The sequence below is a fragment of the Nymphalis io genome, chromosome 24, assembly GCF_905147045.1.
Source record: "Nymphalis io chromosome 24, ilAglIoxx1.1, whole genome shotgun sequence".
Lineage (NCBI taxonomy): Eukaryota > Metazoa > Arthropoda > Insecta > Lepidoptera > Nymphalidae > Nymphalis > Nymphalis io.
The window spans coordinates 9,289,355-9,312,862 of record NC_065911.1 but is presented as its reverse complement, the minus strand read 5'-3'; the positions used below and the strand labels follow the sequence as shown (position 1 = coordinate 9,312,862).

The following is a 23,508-nucleotide window of genomic DNA, read 5'->3' as shown; positions in this document are numbered from 1 at the left end:
TTTAATTTATACCAGACACTAAATAAATTAATAATAACTTCCTACTTTTCATTTCTGTTTCATTTGTCATTTAATAATATATCAATTATAAAATTAATAAATATCATAGTTACATTTCAAATTATGAACGACATATTTAATAAGGAAAAACTATACCTTAGTTTTTTTTTTACTTTTATTGGAAATCGAATCCGAGACTAGCTGAAAGCTTAGCTAATCTCATTTTTATAGTTTACCACAAAGTACATAAAAATATCCCACACAATGCAAAAACTACATTATTCTTTGATTGTCAAGCTTAAAAACTGTATACCATGTAGTACGCATGTGCAAAATATTAGTAAAAATTGAGTTTTTTTTCATAACGTCCATCACTGTTTCGCGCGCTTTCGAACGCTGCTGTCAAAGTTGTGTCTCGGTTACATTTTTAATTTTTTCACATCACTAAGTAGTTGAAGGAGACATGATACAAAAATTATAATGTTGGATAAATTATAGATAGAAAATAGTTTTAACGAATTAAAAGTAAAGTGAACAATTTGAATGTATATAAACAAAAAAAAAAAATAATTATCAATAAAAGTAATATGTAGATACATTTTAATAAAATTTAAAATATTCCAAAAACAAAATGGCTGCTGAAAAATTATTATGGTTATCGATGCTGTTGATTCGTCTGTGGCTTGGAGCTGGAGATCTTTGTTATGCACAGTAAGTATCATCTACACATTCATCAATATAATTGTAGAACTTAAAAATCTCGTAAAGTTTTTGATGATAATCTTAACATTCATAGAAAATTAAAAAAAAAAAACTATGTCATGTATTTCTTAAAACGATACGAACATTATTAATTGTTGCATACAAGGAAATCGAAAGTTGTTTCCGGTTATTAAAAAAATCACCTTATGCGGTTGAAGTACAAACACATGTATTTTTAATATATTTTTTTATTTACTGTCGGTTTTAAATAGTCTAAAGATAATTTATAAAAAGCAAGGGTAGTGCTCATTGTCAGAAGGATCTACATAATATCTTTAAACAATATTATGAATTTAAATATGTTTACGAAGTTTATAATATAAGTCGATTTAAGCTATAGCATCATTATTTATATATATAATATATATAAAAATACAAATAAGTATATCATTAGCAATTTTAAAACAATCACAAGAAAATATATAAGTAGTTTTTTATATTTGGTTGATTTTCTTCTCATTAAAAATTGCTTTGAAAAAGATAAAACACATTACTCACTTCACGACCCCAATCGAGTTGGTTAAAACGAGCCATCCTTTTCATTCAAACGCGTCTACTTGACACGAATCTCTCATTTGAAACTTGAAGACGAATAAGGCGAAATTCTTATTAAGAAGGTCTTTCATACTTAGACTATATTATTTTAATGACCTCCTTGTAGGTACCTGTATTGTGTGATTCCTGATCATCTCAAACTGTATTTTCCTTTGCTTATCAATGACTGGTTAGAGATTTTTACTTCTCGTATTTTTTGGATTTTTCTGTAGGGTTCTAAATTTTACGTTAATATAAAACATTAATTTACGCATTCCCTGGGCGAAAAATGAACCAGCCCTAATGTCACCAGTAGAGGCAATAAGACGGGGTGTAATATTTTTAATGAATATGTTATATATATATGAATATGTCATATTCATAAAATATAATTATAATAGTTTTATTGTACTATGGCGGAATAATTAGTAGACGGTACCAAAACGTGTGTGTGTATCGTTGGTTTTATCCACTATCATCATTGCTATTTCGTTTATTTTAATAGATTAACACATTTAATAATAATAATAATGTCTTCCAGACCGATTTCGGCCACGGTGGCCAATCTCAAGAGAGATTAGCCTACTACGCAGTAGGATATTATAGCGCACAAGTGTGTGCGCAAACACAGGTGCACTCTCTATTCCCTAACTCTCATAATCCGATGGGACGGCAGGTAGGACCAAAGGCTTTACGTGCTTTCCGAAGCACGGGATGCACACTTCCAACTTCCAGACTCCGGGCTGCTACTGAAAACTTTCTGACTGAAAAACCCAATATTTTTTTATTGGTCCGACCTGGGAATTTAACCCACGACCAGGGTCTGCAACCTTACATCACGCCACTAGACCAACGAGGCAGTAACACATTTAATACACAGGAACATAAGCAAGCACTAACCCGCATGAGCAGCGTGTTGGAATAAGCTTCTCCTCAAAAAAAAAGGAGAGGAGGCCTTAGCCCAGTATTGGGACATTCACACGCTGTTATAACATAAGAAAGTGTAACGCTTATATTAAATAAATATTCTTGACTTCGACTATCACTTTGTCACTTTTTTTGGCAATTACCTACATGAAATAGATGTTAACATACAGTGGCATAAATAGATATTTGCCAGGCAAGGCCTCTCATTTTGAAGAGCTTTGGTGTTACCCATGTGACACAATTTCATCCGATACTTGCAAGCTTTCTGGCGATATTTTTCTTTACCGCCGAAAACGAGATTAATTTTGAATACAAATTAAACACAGTAACAGCCTGTTAATGTCCCACTGCTGGGCTAAGACCTCCTCTCCCTTTTGAGGAGAAGGTTTGGAGCTTATTCCACTACGCTGCTCCAATGCGGGTTGGTAGAATTAAGTTAGAAATAAGCACATGAAATTAAAATTACAAATTAAAATATTAGTTTCTATCAAGATACCTACCATGAGTTTAAAAAAAATATCAAACACAGTAGCGTATTAGAATCAACAGCAGTTGACGAAGCAGAATTTAAATAAGAACTTAGTTTATTCGCACCTCATCGTTAACGTTTTGATCTCTTTTTTCCATTAGAAATAGTTTGAAAGTGATAATAATTGTTGAGTTATAAGTTTTTTTTTTTATTTTATACTCGTTAACTAATCTTTACTAATATTATAAAGCTAAAGAGTTTGTTTGGTTGAACGCGATAATTTCAAAAAATACCGGTTCAAATTGAAAATTATGTTAGTGTTCCCCTTTATTAAAGGCTATTATAAAATTTAACATCAAGCTACAACCAATATGAGCTAAGCATCAATAAAAAAGGTTGCAGAAACAGGAAAAATGTATTCCTTTTTGAGAGCTTTTGTTGCGTGCGCTGCCTAAACGGTTATAGTTTAGCAACAATCACGTATGCCAGAATTGTTTTTCTTAAAAGATAAAAAAAGGATCCACGATATCATATGTGTATCATTTAAGGATGACTTACTATAACCTTTTTTTATGGTAATCAAATTAGTTTTAAAATAATCCATTATTTGCGTAGATTTTTTTCTCATTGTTTCGTTAAATTTATAATTAATCGTTTTTTAATAGTTAGTTAATCATTAGTACTTATTTTTTAAATTCAGATTTACCATTTAGTTTTAAAAGGATACAATTTCTTATGAAGGTATCGTTTACAGTCATAATAAATAAAGCACACAGACAGACATTAAAATATATCGGAATAGGTTTAAGGGAATTCAGTTTTTCTCATGGCCCATTGTTTGTTGCCCTATCTAGATCTGGATGCGGCAATATATATACCAATAAATATTAATATCCCACGAAAAGGAAACTTAAAATGTTGCTACTACTGAAATATATAGTATTTCAGTAGTCCGCTTTTAGTGATTTCTTTAAGTTATACACGGGAACTGCGGGCACAGCTCGTTACCGATAAAACACTTAACTGAGTGATTAAAAATTGCCTGATATTCTGTAAATTTCAAGGGTGATTATACTTTTAAGAAACAGTGATCAGATTTTTATATGTATGTTAGCATTATACTTGATTCAGATTAATTAAGAAAAAAATTATTTTCTTTGATTGAATTAATCTAAAATATAATTTACTTAAAAATTGTTTTGATTTTTTTTTGTCCATAAACAAAAATATATAATTATTATGAATAAATAATAAATAAATCAGTATTATTGCATGCCTTATTATTAAAATAAAACATTTGTGTGGTTTAGGAAATTAAAGTTTAACTGAGAGACGTTAAAATGTTAGACGACCTAAAATGTTAAATACTGTTTTTATGTCGCTTAGATTTCTTTAAATATCCTTAAAAATATTTCATGAGATTGTTACCTTAATTTATTAAATATTTTAATTAAATGAGCTCTATTTTGATTACAATAAATAAACGGATATCTTCTTTTACATTGAGGCTTTTATAAATTAAAAAAATAAACATCTACATTATTTATATTCACCGGGAGGGCAAATGACTCTAATCCACCTGATGGTAAGTGGTAGTAGAGTCCAAACGCGACGACGGCCAGTACAGATGGGAAAAACGTTCTGCACTAGCCGCCTTCGCCTTGCCGGCCCGCAAGATGCCTCTTCACGCCTCGTTTGAAGGAACCCGGGTTGTAAGAGGAGGGGAACACGTGAGCTGGTAAGGAATTCCATTTTTTGGAAGTGCGACAAAGAAAGGAGTTGCCAAATTTCTTTGTTCGCGATGGAATTGATGTCACAGTTAGGTGGTGACATCGAGAACCAGCTCGCGTGGACTTAAGAAGGAAGGGGGAAGCAGGAATTAGAGAGAATAATTCCTCAGAGCACTCGCCGTGATACAGTCGATAGAAAGCGCTCAGTGCTGCTATCTCACGACGCAATTGTAAAGGTTCAAGGGTGTTTGTGACCTTTACGTCGCCAATAATGCGTACGGCACGTCGCTGCAACCGGTCCAAGGCCTCCAGTAGGTACTTAGCGGAGCCATCCCAAAGGTGCGAGCAATATTCCACGCAAGACCGTACCTGTGTTTTGTACAGCAGGCACAGTTGTTGTGGCGTGAAAAAACGCCGCACCTTGTTCAGAACTCCGAGTTTCCGTGAAGCTGTTTTTATAACAGCCTCGATGTAAACCCTTGGACTAAGGTCGCAGCGAACGTCAATCCCCAGCATGGCGATTTTGCTTTGTATCACCAGCGGAGTACCACAGAGGGAGGGAAGAGGGGAAAATACTGACTTTTTCGCTGTGAGAGCGCATACCTGTGTTTTCTTGGCATTAAACGCAACAAGATTATCAGAGCCCCATTTGGCGATGAGCTCTAATGTTCTATCGAGTTCAATGACAAGATTCTTCCGCCTCTCCTCAATTTCCGCTCGCCCAGCCACTGCGCGTCCGTGGTATCCACCATGCACTGTACTATCGTCTGCATAGCAATGTATGTTCCCAAGAGAGAGCATATCATTGATATGCAAAAGAAAGAGTGTGGGAGATAGCACAGATCCCTGGGGGACCCCAGCATTCACTACATAGAATTGTGAAGCGCAACCATCAACTAAAACACGAAGGCCACGCTTGTGTAGAAAGCTGGCAATCCAAATATTAATAAACAAATATTAAAATACATTTACTATTCTTCAAGCTATAAACGCTGGGAGTTTTCCTCCCTGAATATCTAGACTAACTGCAGATACATACATACATAGTACCAGCATCCGCAAGTGCCTTCGCAGTTGCGTGAGAGGTGTTAGGAACCCTATGTTTGTAAAAATGAAAACGAAATTCTTTGACAAGTACATCATCATATATACAGATATACATATATCAATATAGGATACATACAGATGACCTTAAGAAGCGGGCACCGACTGCGGAAGGCGGAGGACCGTTAGCTTTGGCGCACCTTGGGAGAGGCCGATGTTCAGCAGTGGACGATGATTGGCTGATTGATTGACTGATATATATATATAGAGTTTCAGCGTTTTATTTTTGTTAATTCTTATTGTATAACATAGGCAGAATTGCGAGTGGGCCACCGTATCTTAAGTGGTCACCACCGCCCATAGACATTGGTACTGGCTCACTCACCCTTCAAACTGGAACACAACAATACTAAGCATTACTGCTTGGCGATAATATATATGATAAGTTTATATCAGAATAGAATATATTTAGTTTACATAATGTAGGAAAGTATATTTATAACTTTATCAGGTCAACGCTGCTTGCCTTCCAAGATCTTCTACCTGATGACCCTCGCTTGTATGACAAAATGCGACCCCCCAAGAAGGACGACCAGCCCACCATAGTGAACTTCCATGTCACTGTCATGGGACTCGACTCCATTGACGAAAACTCTATGGTAAATATAAATAATATTATGTACAAACTAATAAAAAATACTTTAATTATAACGTAATTAAGTGATGGCCTTCAATAGAATATGCAGCATTGTGTCTAAGCCGGCGGTATTGCCCTGCTGAATAGCCAGGCTCATTCTACAAGCTGCGGTCTTGAATCAGCAGTCGCGCAGATCTTAATTACAGTAGATAAATCCTTTTAAAGTTTAATGGTAAAACATATGATATCAAGATTTTCAAAAATATGTGTCGCAATTTAATGTGTAATTCATAAAAGGAATACTCCTCTTTTAAGGTCTTGAGTGTTTACGTATCTTTGATTATTTTCAAAATAAAAATGTCACCATAATATATTTTATAAGCATTAATGGACATTAACTCCACACTCGATTACGTCAGGGGTATCCTGGGTTTTCACATTTTTTTTTATGTAACCAAAACTCATAGAATGGCGTCTAACTTGGTTTTCTTTTCTAGACCTACGCTGCTGATATATTCTTTGCTCAAACCTGGAAAGACTTTCGGCTTAGATTACCGGAAAACATGACTACTGAATACAGGTATGTATCCTTACACGCGTCATTTCGTTAATCTTTTTCATGTACAGATTGATATATCAAACATTTTTCAGACTCCTGGAAGTGGACTGGTTGAAACAAATGTGGCGACCAGATTCATTCTTTAAGAATGCAAAATCTGTAACATTCCAAACGATGACGATACCTAACCACTACGTATGGTTATACAAGGACAAAACCATCTTGTATATGGTGAAGTTGACCTTGAAATTGAGCTGCGCTATGAACTTCCTCATCTATCCACATGACACGCAGGAGTGCAAGCTTCAAATGGAGAGCTGTAAGTTTTTATAATTTATTACTTGCGAATTAATATAGGTGTAATATATTCATCTATAGTACATTACCTACTATTTATAATAAGATTGCGTCACAATATATAATTTAGCTTTAGTGATGTTTTATAAGCTTGCGAAGTGACAATATTACATATTTGCTAATCTAAAATGGTAGACGTTTGACTGATTGATTTTAATCAAATTATCTTTTATTTAAATACTTAAAAGCACTTTTGAATCATCATTTTACATTAATCATTTGTACAGCACAATACAGCATTGTTTTTGCACTGTTTCGTAAGGAAGATTCTATCGAGAGAAATCCACTAGATACTCAATTTTTACTCTTTTTCCCCAATTAAATTGCATTGATGTTCAATCCATACTAATATTATAAAGAGGTAAAGTTTGGGAGGTTGTAAAGGGTAACCTCTGGATCTACTGAACCGATTTTGAAAATTCTTTTAAGTAGCAATAGCGAGCCACATTGTGTGTGAGTGTCATAGGCTACATATTAACCCGATTTTTTTTTTATTAACATTTGCCAGTCAGGAAAAAAAATCATAGCACTTAGTACTAACCGAACCAGAATCATAATTTCATCACAAGTAAAAATGTTTACCGCCCAACGAAGTGGGCACGGGTCAGCTAGTTTATTTATAAGTGTATATGAATATCCAACAGATACTTTTAGCTTTACCAATTGATAAATTGAAACCTTATATTTAAAATATTAATAAATAAGCAATATAGAATACTAAGATAGAAATAACTTGTATAGTTGTTGTGTGTATGTTTTTGACATAATACGAAATACGAACAAAAACGAGTCATATTAAATAAATATACAAAATATTAAGAAGGTTACGATCGCTGTGTATTAAAAAGTAAAAAAAAAAATGACTAAAGTCTGACACATTCTAAGGGTTACTACAATAAGAATATAAAATATATACCATGTCACCAGCGCAATTTCAAAAGGCTTTACTGAGCTTTTAATTTGATACATAAAACACTTTAAATAATGCATCATCGCAAAAATTTTATCTATAAACAAAACTTCAACCAGAAAAAAACAAACTTCACCCCTATATGACATCCAAACCTCGTTCTAAAATTGAAGTACCTTGACACAGATAATTCAGAGCTGGGTCGCTAAACCGCAGGAAACGTTGAGCGCATCAAGAGATGCACAAAAGTAGCCTGAATGAAGACAGCGATTAATTCGACTGTACTCGACTCACTCGTGTTAAATAGAAATGTAGATATATTATTAAATACGTTTTCATCTAACTACTTATATTATATAGGCGAAAGTATTTCATAATCTGTTAACTTGTAGCGATATTTTTTTACAGAAATACGTTAAAACATTGATACAAAATAACTTACAGTCCTAACTAATATTATATATGTGAAGTGAATTTATTTTGTTTGCAACGCGCTCATGTCTGCAGCACTTAACTGATTATGATGAAATTTTGCATACAGGTTGTCAGATGTGTAGAAAAGAATACCTAACACCTGCCCTAACGTGGGAAAAGCCGCCATAGAAACTAGTTTTCATATAATATTGTGTTAAACCTAAAGCCGAGATTCCCAAAAGATTGCAGGTTCAATCTGGGGCATTACTCATTTATAAGTTGCTGTTGTTTTAAGCGTCATTCTAAATATGATATGATGCAAACTTGGGTTTGGTGGGATGGAAAAAGGGATTAAAACGAGATACATATTTTTTATACAGTTACAACCCGCAATATTGTCGTATCATCCATTCGTGGATGCTAGATCTATTCTGTTTGAAAGTTTGGAATTTATTCCTCCATCTCAATGATAGAGACACAAGCAGATAAACAGACAAACAGAACTCTGATACATATAGATATCCTTAAGATTTTTTTGCTCCACTTACATAATATAATCACTTCATGCATAATGTGCATATATGTGTGTACTTTAAAATGAATAACTTATAACAAAAATATGAAAACAATAAAATAATTTTATTATTATGACTATAATGTTGACATGAATTGTTGCCAGCCCTAAATATGATATTAAAATATAGTGGAAAAATTGCTATCTGTACCCACTTCAGACTTAATGAAGTTTTTGAGTGCAGCAACCTTATTAACCTAGCTGCATTGCACAAAGACAAGCTCTTCAAGTTAACAAACCAAATAAAATTAAATATTCACTTTAGTTTTTCATTTTTTTTGTGGTTAAATATTTATTTATTATACTCTCATCAAATTATGACAGTTTTAGATTATTTTGTCACGAAATTTTGAAGTTCTACACAAGTTTTCTTTTCGTATTTAATTTAATTTAAATTTAGTTAAATTTATTCGGTTTTCGTTTCGCTTTACAAGTGTTTTAGTGGATTTAATTACGTGTTAACACAGATTCATAAAAATTAATACGCCTATAGATATAAAATAGCAATGTTGAACATGTTTTAATTTTTTTACGTATTATTATGTTGTTTTGTCTTTATTGTAATCTTGTTATATTACAAATTGAAAGTGCTTGAAATTGGATGCGTCTTATATTATTTAAATAAAGTATGTTTTGTTTAATTTGATAAGCAATTATTTTTACATTTCATTGATGTCGTTGAAGTCCTGCATGAAATAAATAGCAAAAATGTATATTTGTGAAAAATAAATATTTTTTATTTACTCTTTAAATATGAATATTGACCTATTTCGATTGATAAACCACTAACGAACTGAAAATTCTATGGTAATTTCTCTTGTGATTTGATGTAATAAAAAAACTATGTTTGCAATATAAGTTAGATTCGTTGAATTGAATTTTAACGGAATTTCCCACGAGATGTTAATTTTTTATTTTATAAAATACTTTAATGACTTATCAAGAAGGTTATATTGAAAATATTTAATTTCTCATAACGAAGAATAAACATAAAACTCAGATTTAAATAAGGAACTTCTTCAATTTTAATATGGCGGAATATCAAAGCGACGATTTCAATATTTTACGGGACTTGTTTTAACAATACGTATTATAAAAAAAAAGCTTTTACGGAAATCAGCGGGATTAAAACCTGAATTGGATTTGCAGCAAAGGAGTGAAAGGCCCAAATATAATTAAACATTTTTTTAACAATCATGGAGATATAATAAAATACTCCGCTATATGCTATAACTATAAAAATAAATTAAATTGAAGTGTCTGTCTGTGAATTCAAAATAACTACCTATTTTAAAGTTAATTTGAGTATTTGTGAGTTACCAAAGCCAAAACAATTTTTTTTTTGTCTGTGAATTTCTGCCATATATAATAGGCATTCTTCTATGCGTTTTTCTGTCTTGTCTTTTAGTCTGATTGTTTTGTGTTTTTTTATTAATTTCAATAATATTGCATTGAAATATTAAAAACGGTTTGGCTTTAGGTTGCAATTATTGACTCGGTTTTAATTTTGTCTATTACTCTTGAGTTAATATTTATACATTATTACTTTCTTATTATTTCTTGGATTGAACTAATTATGTATGCGTTTATTAGTAGGAATTGCGATGTATTTTGTTCTAAGTCTTAATTGTGGTTCTGCTCTCTTGATTGAGGAAGCCTTGGGATTGTAGTCCCAGTTGCCCTCCCCTAAATCCGACCCTGATTATCACATTATCGAAAGCTAATCTTTCTTCTAAGCTAGTTTACTAACAGGAGAGGATTCTGGTATAATTACTTCACTTTTCACACTGATTAATATTCATTTTCAATGTATTCAAAGAGAACAAAGGCGTTTAAGTTTAACGTGTGCCGGTGGCGTTATTCAAGAGCCATCGAATGTATAACGAGTTGTCGAGAGGAACTTTAAGACCCCTGAGCTGTCACGCAGATTAAGTCACTAATCACTGTGTTCTATTTTTATCTGACTGCGGAAAAGCAAGGGGTTATGATTTAAGTCTATGTCAGTTCATATGTTCCCGCGTAGCTCATAATTTATTTATTACAACTTGATCAAGTGGTGTCGTTAGTTTTGTCTTATATGTTATGTAATATTCAATCCTATATGATTTATATACTCACTGAATTTCGACTAAACACAATAGCGTTTGGTGTCAAATAAGTTGATTACACTTACTTTTTCCGAAAATATAGATACAATAAATATTTTTTACATATGTTTATATTTTTGCTGATTTTGATATTTTTTTTTTATCGTATTGGAATACCGTCTCATCAAATGATAGTTATAGTTGTATAATGATAGCTTAATTTGTGATTATAATTCATCTCGTGCTTGACGGTGAAGGAAACCTGCATGTGTTTCTCTGAAATTCTGCCACATGTGTATTCCACCACCCCGCATTGGAGCAGCATGGTGGAATAAGCTCCAAAACATTCTACTCAAAAATTGAGATGAGGCCTTAGCCCAGCAATAAGACATTCACAGGCTGTTACTGTACTGTAAATGATAGTAAGGATATACAGAGTGCACCTATATTTGTATATAATGTCCTGGCTAGTCTTCCTTGAGATTGGTTACCGGGGTCGAAATCGGTCAGGAGGACATCAAATTACTCGATATTTTCATTGGTTGGAAGATGATTTTAAAGATTAACTGTAATTTAAAAGAAATATTCACCTAATAAGAGTAGTAAACGAGGTGAAATAGCGCCTTGAGGAGGGACTTCGTCAACTTTGAAAAATAATATAAATTAAAACAATATACTCTGTTCTAATTTACAATAATTCCTTCTTATATTAAACCAAAATATCTTAATTATATTTTTCATTACATGAACATAAATGCTTTAAAAGTCTCACTGCATTTTATAGAGAAATACGAAACTGTCATATTGCTTAGATATTGGTCATTGTTCGCGTGACTTTCCTCGATCCATATAGGTGCATATGTATATAAGCAGATATATAGTGAGCTTACCGTACTCGTGTGTTTGATCGAGTTTCAAGTTGTAAACTTCACTTTAATAGGATTATCATTAGATATTCTCTCCGCAGCAATTAACGTTAACGTTACGTTAAAAATTAATTTAATGTGCAATTTTTTAATACGTTGATAACTAAATTTTCATCCTAATAATGATTTACTCCAAAGTCTTCACCTTCCATATTATTTATTTATATTTCACGAAACAAACAGTAAAATAACACAATGAATTAAATTAATACAATAAATACATAACGTCTAAATAAACCAATCAAGTTCCCTTAAATACATTAAAAGAGCGAAAAATGCACATTAATAAAAATACATTTATATTCCAATATATAACATTACAAGTCAAGTTATATCAAATTACTTGAAATTAGTCATGCACACACTTATATTATAGCCTTCGTAAGTTCTAAAGCTGTAAATTGTTATTCTATTCTTCCGAAAATTTGGCTTGCTGGTAGAAACTAGCTATCAAACATAGGGCTCTTCCATGACTGTTTTAGTAGGTACGTAATAATAATTCGTATATGAGAACTAGCCAAGTCAGACCTTAGGCTTCAATATATTATCCTAAGTTATAAGAAGAAATGATATTTTAAGTTGTTATAAAATATTTTATGTTGTTATGAATAAATATTAGGACTGACCATTAAACTTGGCAACCATTTAGATCTCACTTCTTTTGTCGTTGAAGTCAACAATCAAGGCATATATCATAATACTGAACTTGGCTCTCATTTCACATTTATGTTTTTGATGGGATTCAATATTTATATGTTAGCGTATAAGTAGGATATACAATGTAAGACCTCGCTTGTTAATTTTTATGTAATACTATAATTTTCTAATTATGTAGTATTTTGTTAGCTTGATATTCAAATAAATAAGAGATAAGAAGTAACCTTAAACAATCAATACCGATGATTGCAACTTACTACCTAATTTACTTGATGGTAGGACTTTGTGCAAGCTCGTCTGGGTTGATGTGTTCTGATTTGAAGGGTGAGTGATCCAGTGTAATTACAGGCACAAGGGACATAACATCTTAGTTCCCAAGGTTGGTGGCTCGTTGGTTATGTAAGCGACGGTTAACATTTCTTACAATGTCAATTTCTATGGACGTTGGTGACCACTTGCCATCAGGTGACCTATATGCTTGTCCGCCTTCCTATTCTGATAGACATAACATCATAGTTACCAAGCTTGGTGGCGCACTGACGATCTACGGGATGGTTAATATTTCTTACGATACCAATGTCTATGGGCGGTGGTGACGACTTACCATTTATTTATTGTATATTAAAAAAACTGCTGTCTAAATGTAATGGGAGTGAATCCGCAGGAAAGATTTAATTAGTATATTATAAAAATCGAAACTGTCTAATGTTACCGTGTAATAAAATTTCAGATTGAAAGACGCCCAAACTATAGATAATATACGAAAAATAAAACAGAAAATTAATATATAAACATGTTCTCATTCCACGGTTCGTAGAATCCTACTTTATAGAATAGAATAAAAGAACAATAAACTACTAAAACTACTCTCATATACAGAAACCGACGGTTGATTCCAGTCTGTAATGTTGTCACTTATTAGTAAAGTACCAATTAGCTTAGTGGGTGCTTAAAAAGAGCTCAATTGAAACTAAAAACTCTGCGTAGTATGTTTTAGCTAATTAGTGTAAGGTAAAGTAAGGTTTAGACTGCAAAAACATTAAAATAAAACATCAATTGATGTTTCAAACAAACAACATGTCACAGGCGCGTTTTATATTGTATGACGTATTTCAACTTACGACTTTTTTTTTAATTATGAATTCTAGCAATATATTCAAGGCATTCTTATTCAATCCAATTAAGCTTATATATTGCTTTGGGATTAGGGACGACAAACGTTAAGTCAGCTTTTAATCTGCAGCTTTCACATCGCTAAACGGTATACCTATTGAGCCCTTTTTACCTTTTTAACATAAGTATTATTTCAATACGTCCTTGATATACAAGGACTTTTAATTAATTATAAATCTAAATTGACATATGGTGTATAGCTTGCTAGTGCTGTATTTCCGCATCGTCAAGCAATTCGGATTAATTTTCGAAGCAAAATAGGAACCAGCGTTTGTTTATACAGTGCAGATAATTAGATAGAGAATTTTGGTCCTTTATGAAATTGCAAATATTCTCTTAAACTACAAACAGTGCTAAAGATATAATTCATCATTTATTAATGAGCATTATCTTTAATTAAGCCCTTAATTATAATGAATGAACTGCAAAAAATATTTATAAATTATTTCTCTTACAATATTGCAACAATGAGCGTTCGATCGCCAAACATTTGTAAGCACTTCGGGGGTGAAGTTTGTTGAGTGATACGAAAAAATTGATTCGTCGAGTAGCACCTTAAATGTAGGGCAAGTGTTCTCGTCTCCGCTTGTGATGTCAGCTCTTTTTATCTGAAGATCTTTGGAGAGCTGTGATCGAGTCGGTGTGGAGAAGGTCCATAAATAGGTAAAGCCCACTTGAAGGTTATTTTTGAGTTCTACTTGTTATTTGTTTGGAGATCGTTAAGTGATGTCGGAGTCCGGGACGTGGTGCACTTATGATGTACATTAACGAAGCCTAATGGATTTTTCGGTACCTTATAAAATTTGACCTACTTTTATATTGACCAGTGTTCGCCCAGTGGTCGAAATTCGACGCAATCATGAAAATTTAAGAATGATCATATCAATCTTATCATATCATATTTTGAACAGTATTATATAAATTTCTATTTCGAAGTTATTTTATCTACTCTTATTTTCGATTTTTCGTATTGATTATACGAAGATAATTAATATCAACCAAAAGAAAAATCGGTTGACAAAGAAAGAAAAAAATGTACTAAATTGTTTTGTATTCGCCTATTTATAATAATAATGACTCCAAACCGATTTCGGCCACGGCAGCCAATCTCAAGAGAGATTAGCCAACTACGCAGGAGATATTATAGTGCATAAGTGTGTGCGTAAACACAGGTGCACTCTCTATTCCCTTACACTCATTATCCGATGGAACGGCAATCCGATATGACCGGAAAGAGTTCAGGCACAGGACCAACTGCTTTACTGCTTTCCGAGGCACGAGAGTCACTCCCGTATGATGTATGGGTTCACACCCACTTCCAACTTCCAGACTCTGGGCTGCTACTGAGAATTTTCTGACAGAAAAACCAAATAACTTTTTATTGGCCCGACCTTGGAAATTGAACCCGGAATCTCCGGGTCTGCAGTCGCCTATTTATACTACATCGTACACTCGTATATAGATAACGATTCTATCAAATTTTAATTATAATGTATTAACTTAAGTTGTCATTCCTTATTTGTTGTATTCATTACAATAATAATAAAATTTAATTTTAACGTAAGATGCAAATTTCCGTGTATATTAACGTTTTTGAAGATTTTACAGGTTTTAATTGAAATGTTTCTATTAGTATTGGTGATTAAAATCTGACAACTAAAATTTAAAACAGTTCCACCTTACTGAATTAGCTGATATTTATTCTGTATTCTTACTCTCGATTCTAGTAATACAATGAAATGCAAATACCAAATTGATTTGGTTGTAACACATGGAAAATATTGTTTCTAAATTTTCTATTGTCTTAAATTAATTAATTTGTAAATAATTATTTTTAATATTGTTCTCTTAATTTTAAGAAAGACGCTAGTTATATTTTTTATTATTTTTCCAGTGTCTCATACAACAGACGACCTCATTTTTCAATGGGATCCAGAAGTTCCCCTGGTGGTCGACGAGAACATCGAACTGCCCCAACTGGAACTTGTCCAGAACAGAACTGCTGATTGTACCCAAGTTTATTCAACTGGTAAGTTAAAAATAATACATTATTTATATTAAAAAGATAAATAATTAAACTCGAAAATTTCTAGCAAATAAAATAAGTGAAGATCGGAGTACAGAATCTGAATAGCTTTGAGTTTTCTTTCGTTTATTCATTTTGTTTAAAGCTCCTAACCATTTTACAAGGAGTGAGAGTGATTTAAATTTTTTTTTGGTTTAATACACGGCATTTCGAGTATAGGCTTAAGCCTCCTCTTCTTTTTATTAAATATAATAATATAATATAAATATAATATAAATATAATATTTTTAATTTACTAATGTTAATTATTATAACATAAATAAAAATTCTAAAACTTCTTTAATTAACCTAATACCAAAGTTACTAACTATTAAGCCTGAGCTAGCAATTAAATAATTACTTGTAACTTGATTTCGTTCGTTTAATCCCGTAAATTAATTGTTCTTTTTTCTCAACGAGCTCCTTATTTAAGAAGTGACTTCACAGAACTTATAAGGCGTTTATATTTATAATCCCAGAAGTGTAGAGCTCGGTGCTGGACGCTTTGGTTAGGTGCTACCCTGTCAACAGTTATTCAACCGCTAAATATTACCTTGTATATATGTGTCCTGGTTTTAATTAAATGTGCATAAATATGAGGTCAGTTATCAGACCTAGTTATCATCTAAGATGCCATAAATAAGGTTGTCATTGGCGGTGTAAGGTATATTATTGCCAATTACTGTCAGCGATTGTGCTTACCAATTTAAAGACTGTGGACAAAATACCACAACCTGGAAAGACACTTCCAATAGACATATAATTGAATCAAGCCCTCTTTTTATCATATAGCAATGTAATATTCAATATATTTGAGGATAAAACTTGCTTCCTACTAGAAATGTCGAAACCGAGTTACGTTGATATGCTACTATGATGCCTTTCCTCCGAATGCTATAACAATTACAGGTAATCTCTCATATTACTTTCTAGCATTTCACGCTTATGTTATCCGGTGAGTGTCGCGTTATGTCTTACAGGATAGCTCTAGTAATCAGCGAGCTCGAGATGATAGCTCATTAAATTAGCTCTTTTAATTTTTTTCATATATTGCCTGCCTTGAACTACTGGATAAACCAGGCTATCTATCACACAGATAAAGATTACAATTTTCGAGAATCATAAGATTAAAACTAATCCATGATGATTTTTACTTTATTCGCACTACATTTTTTTATTATCGTCGGGTGTTTTTTGTTATATTTGGGATTTTGTGTTTATGAAATTACCCTTGTCCCAAATTATTCGTAACGGTAGTTTAATACAATGGTACAAACAAGTTATATTATTAATTTAATATGAAAACTTCTTAGATTTCTGACAAAATTACCTCTATTGTAGGTGTGTGTGTGTGTGTGTGTGTGTGTGTGTGTGTGTAGACTTGTAGTGTAGTTGTTGTTAGCCTCACCGAACGCGGATTACTGTAAATCTTGGTATGAAGCGAATGTCTCATGTACCAGGAGATAATACACAGTGAAAAGGTCTCACCGAACGCGGATTACTGTAAATCTTGGTATGGAGCGAGTGTCTCATGTACCAGGAGATCATATACATGAAGTTGGTCTTACCGAACGCGGATTACTATAAATCTTCGTATGGAGCGAGTATCTCATGTACTAGGAGATCATATACATAGAGTTGGTCTTACCGAACGCGGTTTACTATAATCTTGGTTTAACACGAGTGTCTCATGTACCAGGAGATCATATATAGTGAGTTGGTCTCACCGTATGCGGATTACTATAAACTTGGCTTGGAGCGAGTGTCTCATGAATCAGGAGATCATTAACTGGAAGAAAAGCTATTACTATATTGGGGGGAAAAGCTATTACGATACTAATATATAATTAACTATCAATTTTAAAATATTTTTTCCGTAAAAGTATCGTTTGCAGTCACGATAAATAAAGCACAGGGGCAGACATTCGAGTATGTCGAAATAGATTTAAAAGAATGCTGTTTCTCGTGGCAAATTATAAGATGCCCTGTTTAGATCCAGCTGCGGCGAAAATCAATAAATACGAATATCCCACGAAAAACAAACTAAAAATGTTGTACATAACTAAATATTACAAGTCTGCTCTTAGTGATTTTCTTACGTTATACGCGGATGAAACCGCGGGCACAGTTAGTAACGTACATAAAAGCATAGATTTTTATAGATACATAATGCTTTTATAAAGGGGTTTTGAATGGAAATTATTTTATTTTTACTGTACAGTTTTGCTGGTGGTAGAGCTTTGTGCAAGCTCGTCTGGGTAGGTACCACCCACTCATCAGATATTCTACCGCAAAACAGCAGTACTTGGTATTGTTGTGTTCCAGTTTGAAGGGTGAGTGAGCCAGTGTAATTACAGGCACAAGGGACATAACATCTTAGTTCCCAAGTTAACATTTCTTACAATGCCAATGTCTATGGGCGTTGGTGACCACTTACCATCAAGTGGCCCCTATGCTCGTCCGCCTTCCTATTCTATAAAAAAAGTAAATATATAACATGGCTTTTTTAAAACATATTCATCAAGAACAAAAATATGTAATGCATGAGTTGAAAATTTCATTATACTTACAATAAACTATATATTATATTATAACATGTTATTTGGTGGTAGGGCTTTATGCAAGTGCCGTCTGGGTTCCACTCACTCATCAGATATTCTACCGCCAAATGGCAATACTTAGTTTTGTTGTGTCCCGGTTTGAAAGATGAGTGATTGTAACTAAAGGCACAAGGGATATAACTTCTTAGTTCCCAAGGTTGGTGGCACATTAGCTATGTAAGGAACTATAATATTTCTTACAGCGCCAATATCTATGGGCAATAGTGACTACTTACCACTATTTCGCCCATTTGACCACTTTACCTTTTTTTAAATTAAATGTTGATATATCATTTCGATTTAAAGCTTCACCATATTTAAAACGTATATAAACAATAGCAAAAAACAAAATCGGCATTATTGATAAGAAACCGATCTCTTCCAGACAATTGAGCATAGGACTCAACGTAGACAGCTATTTGTATACATCCTAAGATAGTATTGATAAATTATGTGTAATTTTCTAATCATCTATATAACGGCACAGGGGGATCCTGGTCGTTTTAAGACACGCTCGCGAGCGTGTATATGGACAGAAATAAACGCCAGAAATATGGTAATGGCACTAGTATGTGGCGTGGTTCCGTTGCAACTTCAAAAGGAGGATAAATATCAAGACTCCGAGCGTCTGTATTCATGACCAAGATGCGACCTTTATAACCTTACAATAAGATTTAAATTTATGCTATCTGCAAGATTGTATTAAATAAACGAATACCTTGCTCCAAGGAAGATGCATTAACTTTAAGTATCATGAGAATTTGATGTTATGTTATGTTGTAAATGAATATAGTAGTAGGCTGTTTTTAATAATTCGAATTTTATATATCTTCAGGTAACTTCACTTGCCTGGAAGTTATATTCAAGCTGAAGAGACGTCTGGGCTATCATCTGTTCAACACTTATATACCTACTTGCCTCATCGTCATTATGTCTGTAAGTTCGCTTATTAAGTAATTAAATAAGAGTTAATTATGCAAACAAGGTAACTTTTAATTATAATTAATATATATTTATATACATATTATATAATGTATAAACAAAATTTTTTGTTTGTTTAAACGTGGATCTCTTAAACTGTTAGAGATTATTATTGCAAATTATTATAACAGTCAGGCTATACATCGCATTAACCAATAGAATAGTTGATAGGATTTTTTTTTAAAATGAGGCCATGTATTTAAGAACATATTAAATCAATAAATAAAAAACCCAAAACAATTTTCATAGAGACCAACCCTCCCTATAATTATTTATAATATTACGTTACATATAATAAACAAAATAGTTATTTGTTAATAGCGTGCATTTATCTTGCGGTCTGTTCGATCAAGATAACATTGAAGATTTGATAGCGGTCTTCCACTTAAACTAACCACAATTGCACATTTACAATAACAAACTATAATTACATAAATCGCAGTGGCGTATGACATTCTGCAAATAAAATATATGTTATAAAACACGTTTTAGAACGATAAATTTATAAAATTTAATTTTAAAAGTTTAAAAATCTGTTCCAGAAATACACCTTAATTCGGGCATATTGTTAGTATAGTGTCTGTAAATGTCCCACTGCTGGACTAAGGCCTCCTCTCCTTTATTTTTTTATTGAGATGATATGTTTAGTGGTTTATTTAATAATGTCTTTTTCATCATTATAATTTATGTAGTTTCCATTTAATTAATTTTATAACGTTAGCCTGATATTATTTACTTTTAATGATATAATATTACTCGTTATTGAACAATTGAGGTAAACATATATAAATTTGCATCTTTCAGCATCTTTTTTTTTAATAACAATAATGTTTGTCAAACAAAAAAAAGAGTAGCTAAAGCGGCTGGACTTATTATACATAGATATGTATATAGTATGATTGTGTTACTTTGTTAACATTAATTATTATATATAATAATATCCTGGGACATTATTCACACACGGCCATCCGATCCCAAATTAAGCAGAGCATGTACTATGACCAGACAATGACAGAAACCAGACAACTGATATAATACATATACTACTTTTCTTTTGTAAATACATATTTATATAGATAATTACACCCAGACTCAGGACAAACAGACATGATTATACACACAAATGTCTGTCCTGGGTGGGAATCGAACGCACGACCTGCGGCGCGAAAGGCTAGTATCTGCCAACCACGCCAACCGGCTCGTCTTCGTTATAATGCTATATAGTATACCCTCCATACTTTTAAATATTACCAAGTTAGGCTACGTGGGTCCCTGAAGTGAACTGTAGACCAACTTCATATTTTAACTGGGTAATTCTAAGGCTAATAATTATCTTCATGCTAGTGGGTATCGTTCTGGATAAAACCGGATGCTGCGCCAGCGCGTGTTACACTCGGCGTGACGTCACTTCTCACACTCTCCACGCAACACGCGAAGTCACAGGCGCAACTTCCACCTGTCTCCTATCTCAAAGCTGTGGACGCTTTTATGTCTGTGTGCACTGTGTAAGTATTGTGCTCTCCTGTTTCTTTGTGTGACCTTTATGATCCGCTAATACGATCCGAGAGGAGCTATTAGATGAGGTAAAGTTATTAGTCTGTATAAAAGTTTGAAATCGTCTTTCTCTTTCTTGTTTTATTTTCAAAAGTGAGACACCCTATCTGGTAAGATAATAGTGGGAAATTACAATAAACTAAACGGTGAGAACGGACGAATGATGACATCATCGACCGTCCATTCAATAACAACAATTACTTTACTTACTCTGTAGTAAGTAGGTCGAAAATGGGTAACCCACCTGGGTAAGCACCTCCCACCCATCATTCATTCTGACACCAAAGAAAACTGCATCTGACAATCAGTTTAAGGGTGAGCCATTGTAATTACAAGGTCATGCATGCATCATTATTTTATTTATTTTTTCTTATAATTTCAGTTTCGTGTTCATGGCGTTGATGGAGTACTGCCTTGTCAACATTATCCTGGACGACAGAGCTGCAAAACCGAAGGTAGAATCCTGAATTATTATTATTTAAATGGACTATATTTAGTTAAAGATTAGGGTTTCACTTTTACCAAAAGAGGCCTTGGAATCGGATATTTATGAGATTTTACTTTTTTGAAAACCAAACATTATTTGCTGATCAAATTACTTATATTCTATTTTATTACCTTTTATATTTCAGCTGTTTTTAATTCCTAATAACAGACAAAGAGACAGTTTAGCGTCATGAGAGCAATAATAACGATTTAACTAATTAATTTATAAACTTTAACGTAAGGTTTGTGTAAACTTAGACCTACAACAAATGGAATCTATAAACATCTCAAAATAATGGATTTAGGAAAGAAAAAATAAAAAGAAGAAACCAACATAATTCTTATTATCTGTCTGTTTGTTTGTGGAGGGTTTTCAATAAAACGGAAATGCAAATATTTGCATATTAAAAGGCCAACTCTTTTTTTTTTTTTCGCTGGAAAAACGCATTTACGCGTTTCCCCCACATGAGGTGGGGGGGTATGTGGCTCGCCGGCACTGAAGGCGCCGGAATACCCACTAAAAAACCAGCGGTACCCACTCCGTCTTGTCGAAGGGGCGTCACGGGATCGCATGCCCATCCTACCGTGACGCACCGACGGTTGGCCCGCTCAAGCGGCCTCCATTCTTAGGGGGTTCTCGGGGTACTGACCCCCCTAACCCCAGCGGCGCTTACGGTGGAGGAAGAAGGTGAGCATAGCGTCGGCGCCTCCTCCCGGGTCTTCTTCGGCGGACCGAATCAGCGGCGGCTGACCTCGCCTCTCGCTCTCGCTCCGCGACCTCCTTCTGCAACATAACACACTCGCAAAAAGAGACCATCTCCATCTAACACCTCTCGCTGCCAAGCATAGCATTAATCACGCTCGGCAGCGAGATGTCTCCGCCAACTATCGCCGCTAGGGTATGCCTCTGGGGCCCCCACGCAGCACACTCCGTCAAAGTGTGATGTGCCGTGTCCAGTGGCGCACCACACTCATGGCAGGAGGGTGATATCTCCCGCCTCGCTATCCCGTGCAGGTACTTACCGAAGCAGCCGTGCCCAGTAAGCACCTGCGTCAGTCTAAACGTAAAAAAAGGACATCTCTAAAGTACCATTTAGTCTTTATTAAAATCTGTTGAAACTAACAAAAGTTACAACAAATTATTACGTACATATTTATATCATATATAATATGAAGCACATAAATCCACGAGGAACAACTAGTTCATGTACAAAATTGCCAACAAGCAATAGGAAAATTTCCATTCGTAAATCTATGTCAAGGAATTAATGAAAAGATTTCAGTGGAACGCTGAGTGAATTTATCAGTACAGACTTCATAGGGATTATGTTGTCCGTATATCTGGAGCATCGATAGCGAAATGGTTGATTCATTTACCTTTTAAAATTGTTATTGTAAATAGTTTGCTATTGTTATTTTATTTGATTCGAAAGCATATCTTCTATATTCAACCATAAGAATGATCGTACCAGTTCGATTATTTTTATATATAGTTCGTTTATTGAAAACTTTTAGGTTATAAAACTTAACTCTATAACCCTAAATATAGGGTAGCTGAAATAGATAGTAATGTATGTATAGTTTATATTTTTTACTATACAAAACATCAATTTCATAAGTAAGCAATTATTATGTTACGGAAACAGCAACTTTGCTAGTGAGCCATATATACAGGATCTGATAAGTATGTAAATATACAAAGCTATGTTATTATTGACAGGAACCAGCAGAAGCCGCCAAAGCACGTATGAGAGCAATCAGCATCGACCGCTTCTCTCGCGTCTTCTTCCCCCTGCTCTTCGCGGTCCTCAACCTTACCTACTGGATCCAGTTCGCACAATACATCTGATTGTCTTAAACGACACTATGTGTCCTTTATTCCGAACTTTACGTAGTTATCTGCTAATTGCGGTAATTATTCGTGAAGATTTTTGGCTGTACATTCTCAGGTTCAATAACTATCGAGTGATGTTTTTTTTTTATGTAATAATATTAATGTGTAGCTATTTTATTATAGAAAAAAGTGAGTAAGTGAGACGGGTTATAATTTCACGGTATTCAA

General features: G+C 33.5%; 1 protein-coding gene across 1 annotated transcript; it reads left to right on the top strand.

Moving 5' to 3' along the window:
• The first annotated feature begins 396 nt into the window (after positions 1–396).
• LOC126777902 (glycine receptor subunit alpha-2-like) lies at positions 397–23,508 on the top strand. The gene is made up of 9 exons (XM_050501202.1): positions 397–711; positions 5,978–6,125; positions 6,601–6,683; positions 6,755–6,981; positions 15,655–15,789; positions 19,261–19,361; positions 20,751–20,911; positions 21,343–21,415; positions 23,167–23,508. Exons 1-9 carry the CDS (start codon positions 632–634, stop codon positions 23,293–23,295), a joined length of 1,137 nt encoding a protein of 378 aa, XP_050357159.1. The 5' UTR covers positions 397–631; the 3' UTR covers positions 23,296–23,508.